Source organism: Anoplolepis gracilipes, chromosome 2, assembly GCF_047496725.1.
Source record: "Anoplolepis gracilipes chromosome 2, ASM4749672v1, whole genome shotgun sequence".
Lineage (NCBI taxonomy): Eukaryota > Metazoa > Arthropoda > Insecta > Hymenoptera > Formicidae > Anoplolepis > Anoplolepis gracilipes.
Genome location: NC_132971.1, coordinates 22,063,156 through 22,086,930, shown reverse-complemented (window position 1 = coordinate 22,086,930; position 23,775 = coordinate 22,063,156). Strand labels below are relative to the sequence as shown.

General features: G+C 32.8%; 6 protein-coding genes across 19 annotated transcripts; 2 read left to right on the top strand and 4 right to left on the bottom strand.

Moving 5' to 3' along the window:
- Positions 1 to 1,160: 1,160 nt before the first annotated feature.
- Ohgt (E3 ubiquitin ligase component cereblon) lies at positions 1,161 to 5,800 on the bottom strand. Of its 5 annotated transcripts, none has more exons than XM_072886360.1 (8): positions 5,587 to 5,800; positions 5,184 to 5,252; positions 4,946 to 5,040; positions 4,481 to 4,825; positions 3,225 to 3,477; positions 3,000 to 3,145; positions 2,592 to 2,788; positions 1,161 to 2,505 (listed from the first exon to the last, which is right to left on the bottom strand). In XM_072886360.1, exons 1-8 carry the CDS (start codon positions 5,645 to 5,647, stop codon positions 2,361 to 2,363), a joined length of 1,311 nt encoding a protein of 436 aa, XP_072742461.1. In that variant the 5' UTR covers positions 5,648 to 5,800; the 3' UTR covers positions 1,161 to 2,360. The 5 variants fall into 5 exon arrangements, with proteins under 5 accessions (XP_072742461.1, XP_072742465.1, XP_072742463.1 ...); XM_072886364.1 differs by having other exon boundaries at positions 5,203 to 5,252; positions 5,587 to 5,605; XM_072886359.1 differs by having other exon boundaries at positions 1,163 to 2,505; positions 5,184 to 5,354; positions 5,587 to 5,797.
- Positions 5,801 to 6,387: 587 nt separating this feature from the next.
- On the bottom strand, positions 6,388 to 7,549 carry Mrps18c (mitochondrial ribosomal protein S18C). The gene is made up of 3 exons (XM_072911336.1): positions 7,302 to 7,549; positions 6,903 to 7,110; positions 6,388 to 6,780 (listed from the first exon to the last, which is right to left on the bottom strand). Exons 1-3 carry the CDS (start codon positions 7,437 to 7,439, stop codon positions 6,689 to 6,691), a joined length of 438 nt encoding a protein of 145 aa, XP_072767437.1. The 5' UTR covers positions 7,440 to 7,549; the 3' UTR covers positions 6,388 to 6,688.
- Positions 7,550 to 8,640: 1,091 nt separating this feature from the next.
- Mpcp1 (Mitochondrial phosphate carrier protein 1) lies at positions 8,641 to 12,018 on the top strand. The gene is made up of 6 exons (XM_072907137.1): positions 8,641 to 8,723; positions 8,816 to 8,996; positions 10,365 to 10,525; positions 10,608 to 10,844; positions 10,954 to 11,250; positions 11,445 to 12,018. The coding sequence occupies exons 2-6, from the start codon at positions 8,837 to 8,839 to the stop codon at positions 11,670 to 11,672; spliced, it is 1,083 nt and encodes a 360-aa protein (XP_072763238.1). The 5' UTR covers positions 8,641 to 8,723; positions 8,816 to 8,836; the 3' UTR covers positions 11,673 to 12,018.
- A 91-nt stretch (positions 12,019 to 12,109) lies between these two features.
- Positions 12,110 to 16,378, bottom strand: LOC140673841 (prestin). 6 transcript variants are annotated; one of them, XM_072907098.1, is made up of 12 exons: positions 16,289 to 16,378; positions 15,476 to 15,587; positions 15,103 to 15,375; positions 14,670 to 14,854; positions 14,407 to 14,571; positions 14,176 to 14,280; positions 13,960 to 14,093; positions 13,704 to 13,866; positions 13,416 to 13,616; positions 13,074 to 13,322; positions 12,714 to 12,995; positions 12,110 to 12,454 (listed from the first exon to the last, which is right to left on the bottom strand). In XM_072907098.1, exons 1-12 carry the CDS (start codon positions 16,292 to 16,294, stop codon positions 12,398 to 12,400), a joined length of 1,932 nt encoding a protein of 643 aa, XP_072763199.1. In that variant the 5' UTR covers positions 16,295 to 16,378; the 3' UTR covers positions 12,110 to 12,397. The 6 variants fall into 6 exon arrangements, with proteins under 6 accessions (XP_072763199.1, XP_072763158.1, XP_072763166.1 ...); XM_072907057.1 differs by having other exon boundaries at positions 12,110 to 12,995; XM_072907065.1 differs by lacking the exon at positions 16,289 to 16,378 and adding an exon at positions 16,133 to 16,272 and having other exon boundaries at positions 12,110 to 12,995; positions 15,476 to 15,697.
- LOC140673897 (bifunctional peptidase and (3S)-lysyl hydroxylase Jmjd7-like) lies at positions 16,304 to 18,827 on the top strand. Of its 2 annotated transcripts, XM_072907156.1 has the most exons (5): positions 16,304 to 16,436; positions 17,122 to 17,607; positions 17,827 to 18,073; positions 18,178 to 18,371; positions 18,691 to 18,827. In XM_072907156.1, exons 1-4 carry the CDS (start codon positions 16,376 to 16,378, stop codon positions 18,365 to 18,367), a joined length of 984 nt encoding a protein of 327 aa, XP_072763257.1. In that variant the 5' UTR covers positions 16,304 to 16,375; the 3' UTR covers positions 18,368 to 18,371; positions 18,691 to 18,827. The 2 variants fall into 2 exon arrangements, with proteins under 2 accessions (XP_072763257.1, XP_072763251.1); XM_072907150.1 differs by lacking the exon at positions 18,691 to 18,827 and having other exon boundaries at positions 18,178 to 18,498.
- Positions 18,529 to 22,877, bottom strand: LOC140673823 (uncharacterized). Of its 4 annotated transcripts, XM_072907043.1 has the most exons (9): positions 22,705 to 22,877; positions 22,398 to 22,593; positions 20,861 to 21,681; positions 20,585 to 20,791; positions 20,264 to 20,485; positions 19,891 to 20,156; positions 19,367 to 19,760; positions 19,121 to 19,177; positions 18,529 to 19,008 (listed from the first exon to the last, which is right to left on the bottom strand). In XM_072907043.1, exons 3-9 carry the CDS (start codon positions 21,653 to 21,655, stop codon positions 18,745 to 18,747), a joined length of 2,205 nt encoding a protein of 734 aa, XP_072763144.1. In that variant the 5' UTR covers positions 21,656 to 21,681; positions 22,398 to 22,593; positions 22,705 to 22,877; the 3' UTR covers positions 18,529 to 18,744. The 4 variants fall into 4 exon arrangements, with proteins under 4 accessions (XP_072763144.1, XP_072763127.1, XP_072763135.1 ...); XM_072907026.1 differs by lacking the exons at positions 22,398 to 22,593; positions 22,705 to 22,877 and adding an exon at positions 22,213 to 22,368; XM_072907034.1 differs by lacking the exons at positions 22,398 to 22,593; positions 22,705 to 22,877 and adding an exon at positions 21,840 to 22,204.
- Positions 22,878 to 23,775: the final 898 nt, after the last annotated feature.

The following is a 23,775-nucleotide window of genomic DNA, read 5'->3' as shown; positions in this document are numbered from 1 at the left end:
CTCAGTTAGGGTGCGTTTCCACTGAGCGTGTCACGCGTCGCGTCATCTGTGTTAGGCCGGGTCTACAATAGGTGTAGTAAGCCTTAAGCCGTAAGAAATTAACCAATCACATTCGATTATTCTTCTCACATTCAACTGTGATTGGTCAATTCCTTATTCTCTAGTGTAAAGTCACCCTTAGGGTAAAATCACATGGTGCGGAATAGAAGTACGGAATAGAAAATGCGTCATAAAAACAGCCAATCAGAGCTTAAGTAGGCACTGCGGCAAAGCTCTGATTGGCTGTTTCTATGACGCACTCTCTGTTCCGTATACTTATATTCCGCACCATATGATTTCAACCTTATTGATATGATAATTTTGTATATAATTTTCAGTATATAATTATAATTTTGTAAATATTTCTAATTCTATTATTTATAAGACTATCCTATAAGCACATATTATATAATATTTAAGGTATATTCTTAGAATATTATATGTTCTACAAATATATCTTGAATATATCTTAAATATTATATAATATTATGTGCTTAAAGGGTATTTACAATTCTGTTTTGTAATAAATATAATTACGTAATATATGCAAATATATATTATCGGCGGTAATATAAAATCTGTTCTTTTTATAGCTGTATCACCGACGAGATATTATTAAGCCCGTATCAGATTACGCATTAAAAATTGAAGATTGAAGATTAAAAAAGAATTTGACTAATCAGAACAAAAAGAACTAAAATTGCTTTGTCTTGATTGGTCAAATTTCAATCTTCAAGCGGAGTTTAAGCCTGTATCATACTACGCATTGAAGATTAATAAATAAATTATAATAAAATTATATTTAATAATTATTATTATTAATAATTAACAATTATTATTTTATTAATTCTAATAAAAATATATTTTTATTTTGTTATAAAATTTATAAAAACCGACCGAGATTTTTTTGATATATGTTACGAAGCATGATATGTAATATCTCTATGTATGTAATACGTGATTTTTTTCCTTTATATATTTGTGTATCTTTTAAATACACACAACACATATGAAACTCATATAGACTTTTTATTCTGTCTATTAATATATATACATTTTATTATTAACTTTTCAGAATAGATTAAATTATTTATATAACTGTAATAAAAAAAATCCAATAGATAAAGGTATACATATGTATGCAATTTTCATATACATTTCATATAATACACGTAAAAATTATTAAATTATTCGTATCCCTTTCTATTATTACCTCCATTGCACAAAGGAAAAAAAATGCGAACATTATAGATAGAAAAACAAAATTTCAACAGATTAATTATAAAATAGAATTACTGTAAATATGAAACAACATACTCTTCTTATGGTTGTAATCGAGACTGCACTAGTTAGAATGCTTCGAAACATTCTAACTTTATTCATAGAACAAAGGTAGAATAATGTTTCCAAGCATTCGTAGCGCAGTCTTGACTGCAGACTATACAAGATACAAAAAATAAAATTAGACAAGAGATTGAACGGCAATATAAAAGGTGTCTCACTTATCTCCTCTAATTATACAGTCTCTGCGATATCTGCATATTAAAAAACAATATTTTATATAACGTTTAATTAATATAAATAGAAAGACAGGTGGCTAATCACTCTCTTGCAACAGTCTCAACCACTCAAAATGTACATAAAATTTTTTTGTATTAGAATTGCTATTGATGTAATCATTAGCCTCTGCATATATAATTTTTATAAATCGCTATTGTCAAAGCGTTTATAGTTAAATTAGAGATAAAATAAAACTTGCGTACTGCATATTGGATGTCATAAAAACATTTTGATATTTATTGGATGAATTTTTTAAAAGAGTTTTTTGGGAGGATGCATTGTATCATAATTTGTAATACAGAATAGTATAAGTTAATGTTTAATATACATTATGCTTTACATTTATCTTCATTTCTATAAAACCTGTCAAATTTACTTTATTTACTATTAGTCACTTTAACATTCTTTTAAATATACATATATAAACTGCATATCAATCATGATATATAAAGTCATAGTATGAAAGTTTCTTCTATTTCAAGATCTCTTCTACTTTAGATTTTTTTCTAATCTAAATTTTCTCTTTCGCGCTGCTCTTCTATTAATCGTATTTGCCACATGGTCATATGTTAAACTGAATAAGTAAGCGAAAAACAGAATACACAGTCATTCTCATTCCGTTCATGCTATTAAAAATAAGTTTACGAGAAGAAATCTTAAAATAACAGAAATTGATTATATCAGACACAATACATTTGACAAAAGTACCCATCTAATAAATAAAACATTTATGACATCCAATATACAATAAACATACATCTTTATTTTATTTCTTTCTTCTTATTTTTCAAACTCCTACGTGTAAGACCCCAAAATGTTTTGGGTCTTAAATTATTATGTACTGCTGTAAACTTCCAACCGACATGATGATGACAGCCTTTACAGATAGCTATTGTCCAAGCATATCTAAAATTACGAGCGTAATTATTAGTAATAAAACATAAATCTCACGTATTTTGAGCGCATTTCCGAATGTGAATATTGCAACTTACCCTGGAAACCAACTGTATTCAGTTGAAGGAGCCGAATCATTGAGCATAACTCCTTGAACGTGGTAAAAAGTTATAGTCTCGTGTATGACACCGCCGGGATTGACGTAAGTACCCTGCGGACCTTCCTTATTCATCGGAAACATGTGCGACTGTCTTCCGATGAAGGATTCGCAATTAACGCACACATAAATTTTATCCTTTAAATAACAGTTTGATATTAAAAAAAAAAAAAGGCAATGCAAATATATTCTCTCTCTCTCTCTCTCTCTCTCTCTCTCTCTCTCTCTCTCTCTCTCTCTCTCTCTCTCCCTCCCTCCTCCCCCCTCCTCCCCCCTCTCTCTCTCTCTCTCTCTCTCTCTCTCTCTCGTCAAGTACCTATATATATATAGCGTTTTGTTTTGTACATACCTCCATAAGATATTTTAATTCTCTTTGCAATCGAGAAATTGCGCAATCGTAACTTAATAACATAAGTCTCTCATCATGATCCATTAAAATATTTTGTGCAACCCAAAAGGATAAATCTATAGGATCTTTAGGTATACTACCACCTCCTATAAAAATACAGTTTTATATAATAAAAACGTTGCATAAATCTACATACATATTTTTATTTATACAATTGCAACCTACTAGTTTCAAGAAACTGTAGATGCTGACGTATTCTAAAGGAAAGTCTTGTAGGATCATACTGCCTATAAACCCAAGCTGGCCAAGCAGTCACAGCGGCATCCAAGTTCTCTACTTTCTGCTGTTTTTTCATATCTTCTTCTGAATCAGAAAAAACTCTCAAGCGATCTAACGAGGCCAAACGTTCATCCAAAAATGGTGGCCCAAGTGTTATCTCTGGTAATACTTTAACATTGGCCGAAATTTTATTGTAATCCTGATTATAATATTAAAATCTTGTAAACAATAAACACATTATAAACACTAAATTGTAAAGATGTGTGATATAACTATAATATCTATATCTGAGATTGAAGAAATCATCTCCTGATTCTTCATTGCAGCTATATTGAATTATATTTAAAAAAATAAATAAATCAAGACGATAATAATGATAATAAGATAAATCATGTATATCTTTTTAAAATGTTTTGTGAAATATATGAAAGTAAATTAATTTTTTAATATTCTGCATTGTTCACAAACTTGATAGTGTAAATTAATAAATTATACCAAGGAACATCCTTTCAGAACTCTTGAATTAATAGTTGTAAATTTCAATCAAAATTATCACAAGACATATTCTTACCAAGAAAGTAAAACACATTGATTGAGTTTTACATGTATTAAGTATAATAATATACAACAAAAAATTAAGATACTTTACAAATTCATATGTATTATCCAATATGATGCATACAAAAAGTTTAATTTATTTCAACAAAAATTATTTTAACTCGCACGCATGGAAAATATTTAAAAAAATATTTCATAAGAAAAATTTATGATTCTTTGACATTATAATTCATATAGCTGCAATAAGATTACAGAAATTTAAAAGCTATAATAGTATTATCCAATATGAGTAATGCATACAAAAAAAAGCTTAATTTAGTTTAATGAAAATTATTTCAAAATTATTTCGACTCGCGCTCATGGAAAATATTTAAAAAAAATATTTCATAAGAAAAAATTTATGATTCTTTGACATTATAATTCATATGGCTACAATAAGATTACAGAAATTTAAAAGCTATAATAATATTCCGTTTTTATAAAATCATATTACATCATATACATAATTATATTAAGAAATAATTGTAATTTATGTTACTTTAATAATGTTAAAGTATATCTTTAATTTGTCTAAGACATAATTTTCTTATATTTCTCAAGCAATTATGGTTACAAATTTGTACGTTTCTCATATAAAAACTGACCTGTGTATTAATACGTAATATTTTAAAACGCTGTCTGCCTTTAGCTTTCAAGCGAAATTCTCGCCGACCATGATCCATCCATACACCTCCATCTGTGTACTCGTAGATCTCGGCAGTTGTTCCTATTCGCTCCATCTCAGGGAAACCATTACATACAACACCAAAAGTACGATCGTTTTGTATACAATTTTGCAACATATCTATAGTCTGTGTGCCAAAAACTGTCATAGGTAATGTTTGACCAGGGAATAATACAGATGGTTTTATCAACAGTGGTAGATTCATATAAATGCCATCGTCCAGTATTGTTCTTCCTCTTACTTCCTCTAAATTTTGTCCTAAATACTAAATAAAGAAAATGTACACATATATTTATATAAAATTCATAATTATCTTATAGAAAATTATTCCACTAGTTACAAAATCAATTGAATATTATACTCTTAATATGAAAAACACACTTACCGAATGTGTCGCTGGTAATGTCACATCAAATGTGTTCTCTGTAGGCACCGGTATATCCTCCATATTGGGTTCTACGTATCGCCTATGAGCTGGGTCTACAAATATACCATGGCACATGTATTTTAATAAAATATATGTATACATTTCTGTTTTTTTTTTTTTTTTTTTTTTTTTTTTTTACGAGTTCAGGGAAACAAGTGAAGATCCATTAAGATACGAAAAATATCAGAGAATATACCTAGTTCGAGCGTGCTTACATCTGACGAACTTTCAAAATCCTCGTCTGGACTACTATGCGGATTAACTTCTGCAAAGCAGTTTAACTTCAATATTGGGCACTTGAACGGTCTTACGCACAGTTGCGTCAATGTCATTTTTTCTATCTATATGTCATAGATTAAGCTATAATCTAAAAAGTGACAGCAAATTACTATAAACGAGGATTTGACTACAACCGACCCTTGTACTACTAGTTGACGCGTAATGTTATTAACAATTGCAAATATAAATACGCGATATATATATATATATATATATATATATATATACACATATACGAATGTATACATCTCTGTGTGTAACCTTACACGATATATCTTAAAGTGTATCGCGTGTCAAATAATCTCCGTCGAAGAACCTACCTACGATGGAACGTTCGTCCAAATCGCTTTCCTCGCTGTCATAATCCTCGTCAATATCCATTATTTATTAAATTAGAATGCAAATCAAAATTCGTCCGATTCGAGTATAAGCAAACTATGCATATATATTGACAAGTATCAATAAGGTCTGCTCTCTGCTCTTTTTAGTTGAACCAGCTGCACTAATTCAAAGTTTATCTTTCTCTTTCTAATACGAAGGGAAAAAGATGAACTCTGAATTAGTGCAGCTAGTTCAGTGAAAAAGAGTAGGTCTCTTCTCTGACGTCAGAAGAGAGACAAGACAAGCGATATGTAAGGTCAGATCTACAATAGGTGTAGTAAGCCTTAAGCCGTAAAAAATTAACCAATCACATACAATTATTCTTTTCACATTCAACTATGATTGGTTAATTTCTTGCCTACGACTTACAACTTACAACACCTATCGACGGCCCTTAAGCCTCGTCTACAATGGCCGTAGAACGTAAGGTCGCAAGCAAATTGACTCAAACGAGGCTTTATGTTCACGATTCAAGAACTCAGTCCAAGTTTTAATTTCGAAAAATGTATAGCTAGCTTGTAGCTTTTACAGAACAGCGACAATTTTATTGACTATACATTTCTTAAACCGAGTTCTATATCGGGATATTTGTCTCCTTTTCTTCTCATCTTATACATGATGGAAATAAAGTACGTTTATCCCAATGGACTTTTTTCCCCGTTTTTTAACATATACCGTTTTATATTTGCAATACAATAAAATGCAATAAAATAAGATGTCCTCAAAGAAAGAATTTTAATGATAAATACAAATCTTCTTTATTTAAGAGAAACCAAAGATCATTAAACAATTCAATTGTTTCTTTTATTCAAGTACAATTAAAAGAAAAATTAAGAATAATATTATGCTTGTCATAAAGTTTGCCAAATTGGCTAGATAAAGAATCTCTAGGATTCCTATAGTTTTTTGCAATGGCAACCAATCAGTACCATTTGACAAACGTAATAGTCTTCTAACTCCATGATAGAACATTAATTTTTCCTTTTAAATGCACATATATTTATATATTTGTACATATATATGTATTCCGTTATTACTTGTCTAATATTTATGTGGCCTAAATGGATGATTTGGATCAAACAGCTGCGGATCTTTGATATACTTTGGTTCTTTGGTCCAAAAGGCCATTAAACCTATAATGTAAAAGAAGTATATTGTTATAGTTTCTTTTAAATTTCTCTGTCTCTCTTCCTCTCTCTCTCTCTATACATATATATATATATATATATGTATATATACATGCATATTGAAGTACCTGCAGCTTGAGCTTTTGCAATTTCTTCTTCTATTCTCTTCTGTTTATGCTCACATAATCCAGTTATGTGTTTTCCATATATTCTGCCTGTGTATTGACTTTGAAATTGAGAAAGCAATCTTACATTTTTATAATCTGGTTCGATATTCAATTTGCACAAGATACATTGCCTTTTCTCCTTTACAAAAGGATTTTGAATATTTATGGGCTATAAATTATATAAAAACAAATATATAGTGGCGTAATAATATTAGTATATAATTCAAGAATAAAGCAGTATCAGATAACAAGAATTGAGAATAAAATGTGACAACTAAAATAAATAATTTTTAACGCAGTTATTTCTGTTTATAATCAACACATAACAAGCTAAATTATAATACATTAACTTTAATTTACCATGTCATTTTCCACCGCTACATTGATCTTTGCAGAGTTGTCGTTGGAGTTTTTACTTATAGTTCGAAAACACGACCTGTAGAATTTGCTAGCGATTCTTGTCATCGCAATTCTTTGCAAGGTAGAAGTAGAAATCATTTTACGCGAGTGCCTGTAAATGTGTAAAACTACATGCACAACTCACAAACATAACCTCCAAAGATAACCATTGAAATATAAACATACTAAAAAGAGGGAGGCACTGGCATAAAGAAAAATGGCCCGTGACCATAGTATATACAGTAGCGCAACTCTGTTGGCGGCATCTTTGATGCAGCGTACCTAAAAATGAACTGCACATGCGCGAACTTGGTAGGGAACCAATCATGACTAGTGTCTCTATCTCGCTTACTCTACCTTCCTTACTTTTCTTTCTCTTTCTAACTTACTAATATACACTATGCAGAATGAGACGACTAACATCGGGACGTATACTATACAAGGCAACGAATTTACGGCCGGTATTTATAGTCTGTTCTTATACATACAGGGTGTTCCATAATTCGCAAACCACCCGTTACGTGCAGATAGAGTAGGTTAAACTGAGTAAAAAAATTATTTACCATTTTGCAATTTTCGCAATAGTTAATGAGATATTAATTATAATTGATCAGCCAATCGGCGCCCGACAGGAGAGCATGGCACAAAGAAACCTCCCATTGTTACTTGATACTAGGCGCGTCGACAAAGCGGTGAGAGGAACTTGTCTGCATTGACACCTGAAGAATCACACACATAGTCACACACACATATCGGCGCGCTTAGCCTACTCTATCTGCACGTAATGGGTGGTTCGCGAATTATGGGACACCCTGTATATAAGATCATCTTAAGACATGTTTTTAGTCGACTTAAGACTACGTTCAGCCAATCAGATGACCGAATGGAATTTTAAGACCTTTCTTAAGACGAGCTTGAATATAAGGCCGGGTTTACAATAGCTGTAGTAAGCCTTAAGTCGTAAGAAATGAACCAATCATATTCATTATTCTTCTCTAAAGTCAATTGTAATTGGTTCATTTCTTACAGCTTAAAGGTGCCTTTTCATGCTGACGCTCATTTTCAGCGTCAAAAGATATCACGTGACCAAAAATAAAAATACCAATTCGTCAATTTTGATCACGTGATCTGTTTTGACGCCAAAAGTGAGCGTCGAGCGTCAGCATGAAAAGTCACCTTAAGGCTTACTACATCTATTGTAGACCCGGCCTAAGAACGGATGAACTATGAATACCGGCCCTAGAGTAGAAAGATCGCACAAAGCTCTATCTATATTTAATATATCTATGCATTAGACGGACTGCGCTTGTGCTGCTGCATCTTCTACCTCCACTCTACCACTCTCGCGGTTTCTCGGTGGCGAGAATCATTCCTTTAGAACAGGTGCCGTACTTTGACATAGTGTTTTAGCAAATGTAAACCTAATACACCTAATACGATCTAATTCGAACTGTCGTTAATTTTGAATACTTTAGGTGCAAGTGCGAGTGATCACGATGTTGTCTTGGGTGCAGGAGGCAGTGAAAATGAACCCATTCTCGTCGCCGTTCACACAGGCGAAGTGTCAGGCATTAAAGGACGATGGAACACGACCGCTCGTTCCGAATCGCAACATTGCCGCCGCCGCCGCCGCCGCTGCCTCCGTCGAGGAGGGTGGTCAGTCATTATTTTCGCTATGATTTTTTCGAATTAAAGGGAACGATTGACCGAATATCTCCTTGATCGGTTAACCGAGAGGTTATATCTTTTTTGTATAATTTTTCTGTTTAACGTTACAAAGAATATATCTTACATATTATTTCGTAATGGCTGAGAAACAACTGCTTGTCTCAAAAATTTTATCTTCCAGATTTATATATGTCGAGATATATAAATTTATATGTGATAATACCGCCCGCCATTTCTTCTCTGACATTCATGTCTGACCGTGTCGCGTTACATAACCCGAAATTATGAACATCGGTTCAATTGTCAGAATTCGATTTTTAAAGTTCCTTATCGATTGTATTCACGTGACATCATTCTCAAATTCAAATTTAATAACAACAAGATATAATTTTTCTCACTACCATTCAGTAACATTCTGTTCTTTTTGTACCTCTCGATCGGTTATGATACATTTATTATATAATTGCACATCTCGTGCACCTGCATGAAACAGCCAATATACTTTTAAGTTTGAAATTTACGTAAATTCGAATGGACGTTCAATTAAATGTATATACGATCACATTTTACGATATGCATGTACGTTTGTTTGATTTGATTTTCCTATTGACGGATAAAATTATGAATTACATAATTCACAAATGACAAATCCTCAAGAGAGGTCACGAAGACATAATCCGCAGAATTTAAATGCACGCACGCCGCAAGTTGCATTAGGTGACATTAGGTTGCATAAGGCGCGGCCATCTTATCATATCGACGCATGTTAAAAACGTGCTTCCCTTAACCTTGGACATGATGACGGCTACGTAAAAATAAATCCAATTCGTTATACGTTGACCGTGACCCAGAAACATGTCGAGAGAAGGATATTTTTTTTTCTTAAATTAATTTTTTTTGTTCCTCTTAGATTAAGAATGGGGAAAAATGAATCGACTTGAATTTTGAATCCACGCCAGAGGAACTCATCGAATGCCTTGGTAGTTTGATCAGCTGATCGAATAATGAACTTTCAAACCTTTTATGATCTCTGTACTTCTGTACATTTACTTGCCTAGGTTACGTGCCAAAATGTCCTCTCCGAGGAAAATTTTACTCTATAATGTAGTATATGTTACGTGTACTATACAGGGTGTCTGGGACACCCTGTATCTTTCGAGTAAAATTTTCCTCGAAGAGGACGTTTTGGAACGTAGCCCTAATATTCAAAAATTTTCTAAAACACGTTTAGAATATAATTCTTAAATCTTTAAACGATGTTATTTATTAATCACAATGTTTGGCTGTTGTAAAAAATATTATTTTCTAATAAAATGTGGAAAATAAAAATTAATATGATGTTTTGTATATTTACAGATAGCTGCGAATTTGGGTCGAATCATTATTTCATGTTGTGCGGCCTCGGAGGCATTTTGTCTTGCGGTATCACTCATACCGGTATCACTCCCTTAGATTTAGTCAAATGCCGAATTCAGGTGGACCCTGCAAAATATAAATCAGTGTTCAATGGATTTCGGGTAATTTTAATTCTGATTATGCCTCAATTTTTGTAGATTTCTATAAATGTAATACTTATCACAGATCTTTTGTTGATTGTAGGTAACATTTGCCGAAGACGGCACTCGAGGATTAGTAAAAGGCTGGGCGCCTACCTTCTTTGGCTATTCTATTCAGGGAATGTTTAAATTTGGTCTTTATGAGGTTTTCAAAGTTCAGTACGCTGCGTTAGCCGGTGAAGAACTCTCTTATGAATACAGAACCACGTTATATTTGGTATCGTCAGCTTCCGCGGAATTCTTCGCGGATATTGGTTTAGCGCCGTTTGAAGCGGCCAAGGTAATAAATTACTCGAATGTTTTTTCTTTTTTTCCAAGTCGTTATAGACAATTCGATATCTTGTCATTTATTCTATTTTATTACAACGAAACTTTTACTTTTATTGTAGGTCAGGATACAAACTATGCCTGGATACGCCAACACTTTGCGGCAAGCAATGCCGAAGATGTATGCGGACGAGGGTATTTCCAGTTTCTACAAAGGTCTAGTGCCATTGTGGTTGCGTCAAATCCCTTACACGATGATGAAATTTGCTTGCTTCGAACGCACCGTCGAACTTCTGTATAAATTCGTAGTACCTAAGCCTAGGTCGGAGTGCAGTAAAGGCGAACAATTAGTAGTCACTTTCGCAGCTGGATACATCGCCGGCGTATTTTGCGCCATCGTATCTCACCCCGCTGATACGGTAAATTTGCATAATCACAAATTCTCAAATCATTTTTTTTTTTTTTTTTAATTTATTAAATATATAAAAAATTAAATGATCAAAAGGCAGTAGAGAGCAAGGAAATTAAATTTCATTTTTTGTTATTTAAAAGAGAGCTCTTTTTAACGTTTATTAAATATATAAATATATATAAATGTCTATGTGTGCGTTAGGTGGTATCGAAATTGAACCAAGAGAAGGGAGCGACCGCAGGTGACGTTCTGAAGAAACTCGGCTTTGGTGGTGTGTGGAAGGGCCTAGGACCGAGGATTGTAATGATCGGTACCCTGACTGCAGCGCAATGGTTCATCTACGATGCCGTCAAGGTCTGGCTGCGTATGCCCCGTCCGCCACCACCCGAAATGCCAGAATCTCTCAAGAAAAAGTACGGAGTAGCATAAACGCCGCGTTCGGATCGGCGAATTTAGAGAAGAAAACGTATAAAGCAATTTCAATTTGATCTTTGTGCCGTACCATTGTTGAACAATGTGTCCCGTCATTTATTTTCAAATATTTATTCTGTGAAATACAATTCAGTATCAACAGGCAACACTGCCGCAGATTATTAGACAAAATAATTGTGTCTTACAAATAGGAAATATATAGAACGCTAATTACTGACTCTATAATTATAAAAGGCACAGTAAATCTACTTTATGACAGTTACAGCACGTTACCCTGAGTAAGTGAAAGCTGTCATTGTACATAGGGTGATCGCTGTAAATAAACAGGACGATTGCTCAATTACATGTTACATTGCTTAATATTTCTCCTTCCGATACGCAATAATATTTATGATACATGTAGCCATCAAAATTTTATGTAACAAAAAAAATATATATACATACATACATACACACACGCACGCGCGCACACACACACACACACACACACACACACACACACACACACACACACACAAACGGTTTAAAATCTGCAAAAAATTTTTAAGTATTGCTATAAGTACAAACAAATTAGATACAGGTAGTATCTATTGTAAAGTACATTTGTATCTACACAAAGTACACTGTGTCTTCAGTGCAATCTACGAATATCCACATGTTTTACAATGCATTTTTTTTTTATTAAAAATTAGCACTGAGTAAAAAAAATATCATTTCTTTCTTCATAATATCATTTTGCAGACAGTACTTCTCGCGAACGTACAACGTAAAAAGCAATACTGAAAAGAATGCAAAATACAACTGCATATTCCTCCATTATAATTAATGTTGATATCAAAAATATGTCGTATACATAGCATATATATGTGACTGAGAAAACTATTATCTCGAGGAAACCTCGTTTCGAAAGTAAGTGATGGCATCTTGTATAGTCGCGAAGATTTTCAACGACATCTTACCGTATATATATAAATCACATTTCTTTATTATTTCGAAGATGAGACTTGAACAATTGACAAAGTAAAACCTTATATTCACCTGTGTAAATTCTTCGACAATCAGGTGTAACATCTGAACGCTATTAGGATCAATGTGACTCAATGCACTCATGTCCATGATTATGCATTGTAATTCATGTCTATCCTCGGAATCTTTATCATTTAAAAAATGATTCTCTTCGGCTAATTTTTTTCTATTCTTCATCATCTTTTGCGGACATACCCCTACGAGTTTGTACACGGTAGACCTAAAGTAACTGTTGTTGACAAAGTTCAAAGAGCCGCAATAATGAATTATTTTTACTCCGTGTATTTCTACCGCCTAAAATCAATACGTAAAACTGATTAATATTTTATTTTTTATTTTTGTCTCGCATTTATCTACTTGATAAAAACTTACCGCTTTGTATCTATGCAAATCCAAATATAAATCCGTATGTGGTATGTGACCTAACAAATACATGCAAGGCCGAATAGCCTGCAGCAGAATAATGGCCAGCGACACGAGCAAACCAGCGAGCAACCCAATATCAATGTTTACTAGCGTTACAATCAGGAACGTTACGATCCAAATTGTGGCATCAGTTTTGCTCAGTTTCCAAAATTTAACAAACTGACTAGCTTGTTGGAACATTCCTTTCAATGCTACCTGCATGACAAATTTTCAGATTTTCTTTCTTTTTTTTCTTTTAATGTGACTATTTTTAACGTTATATGAATTACGATATAATTTTATGCATACAACTATTATGGAAGCCAACACGCATCTTGGTAACAGTTCGAAAAACGGTCCGATCCATAAGAGTATAATAAACAGCAGTAAGCAAGACACGATGCTCGCTATCTGCGTACGTCCTCCGACAGTTTGTTGAATGAGAGATCTGCTTAAGGAAGCTGATATCGGCATACACGAGAAAAAAGAGCCCATTACATTACTAAAGCCCTGAAATTGAAATAATTTATTGTCGAGAGAATAAATACAATAAATATAAATATATTATTAAAATATATATATATATATTAATCTCACCATTGCAAGAAGTTCTTGATTAGAATCTATTTCATAGTTAAGTTTTTGCGCGAATATCAATGCCATTGATATAGTGATAGTATATGAAACCATTGTTATTGCAATACTATCAATCGCTACTAAGGGCAATAATTCAAGACTCGGCACTTCTGGTTTGGGAAGCCTATTGAGAATTATATAATGTCCAAATTTTAATAAACATCAGAATTCTAGTAAATAAATTTAAGCGATAAAACTTTCTTTATTTAGAACGTACCCGGTAGGAATATATCCGACGATTTCAATATTATAAATCTTTGGTAAATCGCAATATCGGGAAATCAATGTCCCACCGACGACTGCAACGAGTTCAATGGGTATTGGTATGCTGCATATTTTGCTCACTCTTGGCTAATTGAAGACAAATTATGTCATTACGTTACCAATATTTTCAAATTAAAGTATCAAATTAATGCAATATATATATATTTACCTTCAGAAACTCATTATTAAAAATAAGAATAATAATTGATACAATTGATACTATTAGTGCAGCCATGTTGGTATTTTCTATCTCTTTAAATATGTCTATAACAGTCTGAAAATTAAAACAAAAATTTTTGCTTGATTGTTTTACTCTCGATAAGTATTAATACATTAATATAATTTATGTGTCTATGTATATGCACAAATATATATATACATAAAATTTATATTTACTTACAAAAATTAACTTAAAATATCCTTTTTGCTTTGGCAGTTTTAAACCAAAAAGATCCTTGATTTGAGAGATAAAGACATAAACAGCAGCTGCTGTTGTAAAGCTATTCACTAAAGTTTCACTGAGCAATGTTGTTATAATGCCTAATCGGAATGTATACATTATTATCTATAACGTGTAAGAGAAACCTTCATTTTTCATCATTGTATTTGATAGATTAATTTTCTATTTAATATGTTTTGAAAAATATAGCGTGATGTATTTACCTGATATATTCCGACCATTAATGTCACGGCTGTTGCTACCTGCATGGGTGTATATGTATAATACGTAACATCTTCGAGTTCTTGAGGAAGAGCGTCCGAAAGATTCGCAGATGTATGACCCGTGAGTGGAGTTGAGTAATACGTTACCACCTTACCAGTCATTAGACAAACCACGGCAAAAGTTCCTGATGGATGCCAAGAATGTTTGATTTTTCAAGATTGTTGAATAAGTTCACATATTAAGTTGTATTATTTCTAATTGTTCTGTAATGGAAGTTAACCAGATAAATGCATTTTAACGCTCGAGAGTTACAAACTATAAAAAAAATATCATATCTTTACAACTCTGTTGTACGTTGATATACTTTAGTAGAGTTTCTAAAATTATGTATTTTGTATTTTAATTCATATATTTTCTCTACACCTTTCTCACCTATAGATACATGCCTCGATGTCCCAAATAGAAAATATACAAAGACAGGAAAAAAGGCCATGTATATGCCGACCACTGGTGGTAGATTTCCCAAAAGTGCATAGGCCATACCTTGCGGAATATGCATGATTGCAACAGTTAGACCGGAGATAATATCAGGCAATATGTTTTCTCTCCAGTTATACTTGCTAAGCCACTTCACCGCTGGTACTGCTGACACTATGCAAGCTCGCCAATCCTTTGATTTGATGACGTTCATTGCATTTTGCACCACTGCATCACAGAAATATAAAATATAAATGTGCTTTAAAATTTATCAAGCGACACAGAAAATATCCCTTATTTTTTGTTACTTTATTATGTCATAACTTACAAAGTGATTTTGGTTGCTCATACTCGTAAGTTTGGTTCAATGCTTCGTGTTCATAAAGAGGCCTCTCTAAATTTATTTGCAACAGCACGTCACGCTTCTCCATTATTGCAGTCTGTAATCACTAAGCACGCTCACTCTTAAGAATTATACATATTTTTAGTATAAAAAAATGTGCTTATCTCTCTGAATCCTTGACCATTCCTTATACTTTATTTAGTTTATCTACACAGTATAATCAGCATTATATAAACATAACTGATAATACCTACATTAATATCTTAAGTTTTCAATAATCAAAAAATATCTAACACCACTCATAATTATATAACATCTTTATATATATATACATTGACTTTAATATTTTTTTACTGTTGTATATTAAACTTGCAACAATTCAGTTTAGTATATAACATTTATAAACCAAACTTTACTGCAAATTTATTATGCGTATGAAAAAAATATATTTTATATATTAATATGTATAATGTAAGATAAATAAAATATACTTCACGTTTTTTTTCTATGCACAACTATGTATATATATTACTATTTATAATTAAGAAAATTTGTATTTATAATTTCCTGCCTGTTTTATCATTACAATTTTGTCATTACTGTTATCAGATTATATATTTATTGTGAGAAGAATGAATTTACCTAATTTATTTTTTCAATCTATCTTATATCATTGATAGATGGGAAATAAAATAAAATCCTTCAAATAGTAGGTAGCACATGTGACTAATAATCACCAGACTATTCGTATATACAATTGATTTGGCTATACACATATAAGATTTAAATACTTTTAACCTTCATCTGTATCTGTTCCTGCGTTTATTGACATGTGACTTTAATATACTTTTTTTTTTTTTTGTGTTTCTCAACTTGCATTGCAGAATGTCAAATGCTGAAACTAGAATCCACGAGGCGTATCATGTCTTGTCACAAGAGGCAAAAGGTTTGTTACTGTGTTACTGTTATTTATTTTTCAAAATATGTATGGCATGTGGTTAACCTCACATCCAAGGTGCAGAAGACTAATTAATGGCTATCAAAAAGTCGTATATATTAATTTGTTGTCAATTTATACATAATATAGCACAATTTTAATTTTGTCATACACATAAAAAAAATATATATGTATATATAATATTTATACTATGTATAAATGTAAAAATATAATTATTAATTTATATTAATTAATATATAATTATTAAATTTTATTAATTATTGATCTCTATGACATAATTATGTACTAATAACATATTATTCTTCGTCTCTCCTTTGGTCACAAAAACTAATTACTAATCAATATTATAGCGCATATTATAATGCATAATTTATTATAAGTAATAGAAATGGATTTATACAGATTTACTTATAAAATATATTGGATAGAAATATATAACTTTTATTATTTTCTTTATTCTTTAATTGAAAAAAAATGTATTATCTTTAAATAATATATATGTGAAGAAAAAGCATGACTGTGTTTAAAATGGCTTATATATGTGTGTATAAATTATATATACAATTATATAGGGGATATACGTATAAAAAATACTATATATATTCTTCTATAATTAAAATATACATTTATGTAATACAATATATAAGTCTTGTAATTTTATATTTTTTTGTAGAATTGTATTTGCAAAGTAAAGTTGCAGAAATAAATTACACAAAAATTACACCTCTTACTTTCTACCGAGAGTATGTCTCGAAAAATATACCATTGGTGATAAAAGAAGCGATAAAACACTGGCCTGCTTTAAGCAAATGGTCTATACCATACCTTGGTGAAGTATTTGGCGACGAAAATGTTACAGTTGCTGTAACGCCGAATGGCTACGCAGATGCAATAGCCAGAAGGGATGACGAGACTAGGGAAGAATTTTTCGTAATGCCTGAGGAACGTTTACTCGCAATGTCAGAGTTTCTCGATACGTTAGAAAATGTAAAGAAAGACAGCGTGTTTTACATACAGAAGCAAAATTCAAATTTTATACATGGTTTTCGCAAATTATGGTCAGATGCGGAAATTGAAATACCATGGGCCACGCAAGCATTTGGAAAGCAACCCGACGCTGTAAACTTTTGGATGGGAGATGAAAGAGCTGTAACTTCCAGTAAAGTTTTATTTGACTTGATAACATTTTGGAAGAGTATTTTAATATCTCAAAGTTTAAAAAATTTGGTACAAGATCATCAGTGGTTGAATCTTATTTTTATAACTTGAAATTTTGCATATTATCCACATTATTTTACAAATCTATATATTTAATTCTAAAAGAATTGACAAAATTCACATTTATACTAAACTACTTACTTTACCAATTTATATATAGTGCACAAAGATCCTTATGAAAATATATATTGTGTTGTGTCTGGTGAAAAGAATTTTATCTTACATCCTCCCACGGATTTACCATGGATTCCGTATAGAAATTATCCATCTGCTACTTACAAAGAATATGAATCTGGAAAATGGATTATCGAACCGATAGCTAGTGAAATGTCTGATTTAGAACAGACTGTCAATTCTACATTGACACCATGGATATGTATAGACCCTTTAAATCCAGATTACAAAAAGTTCAGTACAAATATTGCGTACAATTTTCTTTTTAGACATTTATTTACGAGAATAAGACTAAAACTAAACATTTATTTTTTCTTTTTTTTTTTTTTATATATAGATATCCAGAATATCGTAATGCACACACTTTGAAAGTAACGCTGAAAGCTGGAGATGCATTATATTTACCATCTTTATGGTTCCATCATGTAAGACAGTCCCATGGTTGTATATCCATCAATTATTGGTACGATATGGAATTTGATATTAAATACGCGTACTTTAAAACACTTGAGACATTGTGCAAATAAACAAGTAAGTTTGTGGTTAAGGCACATTTTATAAACATTTGTATATAAACGGTGCTATTTTTATTTTAAATCAGTGCATGCAAGTGACTAAAGAGAAATTATATTTATATATATGCATTCACACTGTATACATATACTGTTTCATAATGATCGGATACTGATTTAGACATCTACATTTATATTTTTTAATTAATATATGTATATGTATATGTATATATATATATGTATGTATGTATATGTTATCAATAAGTCATTAAATTAAATGCACATTTGTATCATTTATGTATGATACAAAGACAACTATCAAGTTATTACACCCATAGAAATCTTGTGACTGCTCTTTACGAAACTATCAAGAGACTACGAGAAAATTTAAGTCAGGCCGTTTCGTCATTACTTTCGGAAACTAAATGATATTTACGTCTTGTACCGTACGTAGAATGCTGAGTTTCGTACATCTTTCGGTTTTCTAAATACTTTCGGTAATTATTCTCACGTTTCCTTCTCTGCTCTTCTGCCTGCTGTCTCAATTTTTCAGGATTCATATGAGTAGTCACCATATGTCTCGTCAACGAACTCATGAATTTATACGTGATTCCACATACGTCGCAGGAAAGTATCTCCTCGTTTCCTCCTTGTTGCTATACACGAGAGAAAAATAATTTATAACTCTTTAAATTGTAATAAAAATAATTTACAACGAAAATAAAATAATGAGATAATTGTGTAAAATGTAAAAATAAATCAAATTACAATATTATCTTTATATTTTCTTCTTTTATAAAGTATCTTCTCGTTTCCTCCTTGTTGCTATACACGAAGGAAAAATAATTTATAACTCTTTAATTTGTAATAAAAATAACTTACAACGAAAATAAAAAATGAGATAATTGTAAAACGTAAAAATAAATCAAATTATAATATTATCTTTATATTTTGTTCTTTTATGTATTGAAGAGAATATTACAGAAAGCATATTTAAGATAATTATATACATACTTGTTGATGTACCATCATGTGTCTTTGCAAGTTGTTTAATCTGTTAAACTCGCGACCGCAGACCTCGCAATCGAATTTCTTATCAGGATCGTGATACTTCTTGTGCATACTCAAGTCAGTTACATGATGGAAGGTCTTTTGACATATGTCACACGTATACTTGCGCTGTTCATTAGGCATATGTGATTCTTCGTGTTTCGCTAAACTAGTCTTGTCCATGAACCGGCGACCGCAGTAGATGCAAGGAAGCGGTCGCGATTGCGAATTGTGTAACGTTAAGTGACGACGTAACGCCGTAGAAGTAGGAAAGTTTTTATGACATTCCAGACACTGAAACGGTCGATCGCCGGTATGTGTTTTTCTATGGCGAGCTAAAGAAGTTTGATCCGGATACCTGGTAAGAAAAAAATAAAAAGCGTAATGCTAGAAGTAAAAAAGATTTTTTTCACATATATGAAGAATTTTACATTAAACAATTTAATTAAAATACTAAATTTTTCAACTTATTTTTAGGGCTCACTTGCCTTTTAGGACACAAATCGCAAGGAAAGTTTCTTGTAGTTATATCTTCCTCGCGAGCGTGTTTTAATCTATTATGTCTGAGTAATTGGCAGGAAGTTTTAAAACTTTTGTTACAGATGTCACACTTTAAATTATCCGTTGTTGGTATAATAACTTGAGTCCTCTTTTGTCCATTTTCATCTTCCGATATTATCAAAGATATAGTTACAGTATTTTCTTCATTATCAAAATCTTGAAGCGACGTCGGTGATATCGCATTACTGGTCGCCTAGTAAATTTTGTAAATATAAATAAAATGAAATGACAATTTTACTTTTATATGTATAAAGCCTATTAATGTATATATATTAAATTGATGTCAGATTAGATCCATACCTGTTTATTAGACTTAGAATCCGAATCAGGCAAAATGTAAGTATCATCTTCAATCGTATCGTTTTGTTGAGCTTTTGATTGCAATTCTTTACCAGTATGATCATCACTGGGTTCAGCAATCGCATAATTTCCATCCTCGGTCAAATATACTGGTTGCAAAATTCCACTAGCATCCTTAAAGTACAACTGACCGTCCTCGTCTTCGTGTAAAAATATCTGATCCTATGCAAAAAAAAAAAAAAAAAAAAAAAAGTAGAGATATTTACTAGTAGATATTTGTTTAACATTTGGACGTTAATTTTTTAGCTAGAGATGATATACTTGAGAATTATCCTCTTCCTGATTTTGATTAGATTCGGGATTTGCCGCTTCCCAAGACATTTGCTCATCTTGCTCTATTGTCGCATTATCATACTGATATTGCTCATTATCATCGATAGGTTGAGCTACATATAATGTTTCCATATTGTCTCCTTCATAGTAAATAGTACCCTCGACTGGTATAGTGTTTTCCTCGAGTCGTTCCATCTAAGATAAACATTAACGATATCAAAAGATTAATTATATTTTTTGACAGTATTTCAAAGGTATACTTACTTTGACATAATGCGCATCATTGAGCTTTTCTTGTTGCTGCTTAGACGAATCTTGCTTCTTTGTACCAAGCACAGTATACAATAAATTATTCTCTACATTTTTCACTATCTCGTGAGTCGTCTCGTTATCATCTTCAATATTATTTATATTATTTCCAATCCCACTGTCCATTCGAGATTTGTCCGACCTTTTCACGGAATCCACATGAATTCTTAAATCTATTTTGTTTGATTGTAGCGAAGCGGTTTGATTATTTACATGTTTTTTATCTGCTTGTATTTGTAAAGAATCTGCATGATTGCCCGCTAATTCAGAAGTATTATCCAATTCATTTATGTGTTCCAATTCTTCATCCTGCCAGTCCTCGTCTACGTCATAATTTATAACTTGTTTACTAATAATCTTCCTTGTGGTGCTATTAGTATTTTTGGTCGAATCCTTCTTTGCAGATTGCACAGCAAACACTAAATTCTCCTCCTCGAAGCCATAAAGTTCTATATTTTTCCTAGTTACTTGATCAATCTTCTCTGTTCTCTCAACCGTTCCGCTATCCTTAGTCACTGTCTTATCTTTATCCTCCGACAAAGATACATTATCATCCTGTACAGTATCGTCGCACTCTTCAACTTCCTCGATTATTTCTATAATTTCTTCTATTTCTGCTTCTTCGGAGTCCTCGGTTGCTTCAGATTCAAAAATAATATCTTCCTCCGTGACACTTCCATCTTTCAGCACCTCCATAACATCTTTGTTATCCATAACCAAGCTCTCCAACAATTCTGAGGATATCTCCATTCTTGAATTACATATACAAATTGTATCTAAAAAATAAACAAATATATATATATATATATATATATACATACGATAAAGCTAAAATTCAGTATGTACAAAAATAAATAAATGCAACGTGAAAATTAGCACGCAAGTTTGTACACGTATAAACGATATATTGGTACATGAACGAATTATTATATACACTCGTAAATTGCAGGTTGATGCTAAGGAATAGCGTCGCGTATTTTTTTTACGCCAACGGATATTTCCACACGAGTTTTTGCTCGCAGCGTTACGTAAAATCCGAGAGCGTGAAAGACGTGCCGACGCTGAGAAAGCCAGGGTAAATGCGGAATATTCGAAAATATTCAAGGGAGACGACGAAGGTCGCGTTTTCGCATCGTGTCGAGATAATGTCGGATCGTAGAGGACGGGTAGAACGCGCGTCGCGGCGCGAAAGGCTACTCGGCTCTCAGCTGGCTGTCAGAGCGCGTCGAGGTACGCGTTTACGAGGGACGTGTATATATTTTGACACTTTGCACGACGCGATGATCCCCGCGCGAGGCCTCACTCACCAGTCGGTACGGTAAAATTCCGTGAATTTATCAACGGATAGCAATATGGCCAACGGCATGCACGGAGGGGAGAGCGTTTATCGTCACGCGGAATGCGAGGCAAGCTCCGAGCGGGTTTCTCGTGCGAGAATAACGTGCGCGCGCGCGATCAATTATTTTCGCTCATCATCGATCGCCGTACCTACCGTAATTACGCGAGATCGCAGCGGCGCGCGCGTAAGTGCGCGAAATAAGATTTTGCCAAGTGCTCGGTCGATACGCCAATTGCTCGTATGAGCTGCCTCTCGTTCTGTCTTCTCCACCAGGCGAGCGACGCCAAGCCCGCGCTCGGACGCAATGGCTCTTGTGCGCACGCGCAACCGGAAAAACCTGAGTATGTACCTGCCGTGACAGATTTTATTGCGTATCGCAATGAATAAAGAAATTAATCGATTGAAATATGTATATTAAAGATCAAATGTGTTTTATTTTTTTCTATTAAATATTGTGTACTTATTATAATTTCTCTCTATACGTGGCTATCAAAAATGCAACCGCCCATTTGTGATTGTCCGCACCACTCCCAACGACCGGTAATCGACGTGTTTTTCACTAGATTGATCAATCAGAGGTCGATTGTGTATTTCTGAAGAAATATGAAAAGTGAGCAGCTTGCGTGATCATTAGTGTGTACTTTTAGCTCTAACAATATACATCAATCAGTGCTGTTCACTTCTTCGGACGACATCCGATAGCGCACAATGCTAATTAGTCAGTGAACATTAAGCCGTGATTACACTATAAGTTATGAAACATTGGGAACCAACCAATCACAGCAAAGCAACCTTTGCTGTGATTGGTTGGTTCCTAATGTCCAACAATAACTCCTTTAGGACCTTCTGATTGGCTAACTGTGTTGGTTACCCTAGTCATCGGTCAATATGTATGGTTGTGTGCTAACGGGACACTCCCCACTTTTTCGCATTTCTACTCCATCAAAAATATACAATCGACCCCCAGAGTCATCATATATAGAGCCCTATGAATTATAAAACTTTTTCCCTACGATGGAAAATTGAAAAGTGAAAAATTTTGAATCAGTATTGATCACAGACTTCTATATGTATATAGAAGTCTGTGGTACTTTCCTAATTATTTGTATTGTGCAATAGACTTATCACAATACCAGGCAATAGGGAATAACGCAGCAAGAAAGAGAGAAAAAGATCATCTATTTATTTCTTGCCTGTATTATTCTCTGTTCTTATTCTCTATGGCCTTGTTTACACCGACATACTTTGATACGCGTACTAAATACTACTGGCCAATCATAGCCATTCCATTCTTTAGAAGACTGGTCATGATTGGCTAGTATAGTACTTAGTACGTATATCAAGTGCTCGGTGTAAACTAAGCTTGTGGGATCCCGATTGCGCACATGTTTGATCGGACTCTCCACTTAACCCATATCGACCGGTGTCTAGAGTAACTAGTAGAGTTGACCAATCAAAGGGCCTTATTTTCATCTGACCAATAAGCATTGTCCGATCGATACTCACCCCGATAGTGTAGTAAGCTTTAAAT

What these genes read in the sequence shown, in the direction of transcription:
- Ohgt (XM_072886359.1), bottom strand. Translation starts at nt 5,319, where the DNA reads ATGACATTGACGCAACTGTGCGTAAGACCGTTCAAGTGCCCAATATTG. An exon ending in CATTACCAGCGACACATTCG is followed by an intron (nt 4,826 to 4,945) that starts GTAAGTGTGTTT and finishes TTCTTTATTTAG; the next exon opens with TATTTAGGACAAAATTTAGA. An exon ending in TATTACGTATTAATACACAG is followed by an intron (nt 3,478 to 4,480) that starts GTCAGTTTTTAT and finishes TATTATAATCAG; the next exon opens with GATTACAATAAAATTTCGGC.
- Mrps18c (XM_072911336.1), bottom strand. Translation starts at nt 7,439, where the DNA reads ATGATTTCTACTTCTACCTTGCAAAGAATTGCGATGACAAGAATCGCT. An exon ending in TAGCGGTGGAAAATGACATG is followed by an intron (nt 7,111 to 7,301) that starts GTAAATTAAAGT and finishes TATAATTTATAG; the next exon opens with CCCATAAATATTCAAAATCC. An exon ending in TGCAAAAGCTCAAGCTGCAG is followed by an intron (nt 6,781 to 6,902) that starts GTACTTCAATAT and finishes TTTACATTATAG; the next exon opens with GTTTAATGGCCTTTTGGACC.
- Mpcp1 (XM_072907137.1), top strand. Translation starts at nt 8,837, where the DNA reads ATGTTGTCTTGGGTGCAGGAGGCAGTGAAAATGAACCCATTCTCGTCG. An exon ending in CAGTGTTCAATGGATTTCGG is followed by an intron (nt 10,526 to 10,607) that starts GTAATTTTAATT and finishes TGTTGATTGTAG; the next exon opens with GTAACATTTGCCGAAGACGG. An exon ending in TATCTCACCCCGCTGATACG is followed by an intron (nt 11,251 to 11,444) that starts GTAAATTTGCAT and finishes TGTGTGCGTTAG; the next exon opens with GTGGTATCGAAATTGAACCA.
- LOC140673841 (XM_072907057.1), bottom strand. An exon ending in GATATTTTAAGTTAATTTTT is followed by an intron (nt 14,281 to 14,406) that starts GTAAGTAAATAT and finishes TTTAATTTTCAG; the next exon opens with ACTGTTATAGACATATTTAA. An exon ending in TGTTGGCTTCCATAATAGTT is followed by an intron (nt 13,323 to 13,415) that starts GTATGCATAAAA and finishes TTTGTCATGCAG; the next exon opens with GTAGCATTGAAAGGAATGTT.
- LOC140673897 (XM_072907156.1), top strand. Translation starts at nt 16,376, where the DNA reads ATGTCAAATGCTGAAACTAGAATCCACGAGGCGTATCATGTCTTGTCA. An exon ending in CTTGTCACAAGAGGCAAAAG is followed by an intron (nt 16,437 to 17,121) that starts GTTTGTTACTGT and finishes ATTTTTTTGTAG; the next exon opens with AATTGTATTTGCAAAGTAAA. An exon ending in TGAAAGAGCTGTAACTTCCA is followed by an intron (nt 17,608 to 17,826) that starts GTAAAGTTTTAT and finishes ATTTATATATAG; the next exon opens with TGCACAAAGATCCTTATGAA.
- LOC140673823 (XM_072907043.1), bottom strand. Translation starts at nt 21,655, where the DNA reads ATGGAGATATCCTCAGAATTGTTGGAGAGCTTGGTTATGGATAACAAA. An exon ending in ATGATGCGCATTATGTCAAA is followed by an intron (nt 20,792 to 20,860) that starts GTAAGTATACCT and finishes TGTTTATCTTAG; the next exon opens with ATGGAACGACTCGAGGAAAA. An exon ending in ACATGATGGTACATCAACAA is followed by an intron (nt 19,178 to 19,366) that starts GTATGTATATAA and finishes CTTCGTGTATAG; the next exon opens with CAACAAGGAGGAAACGAGAA.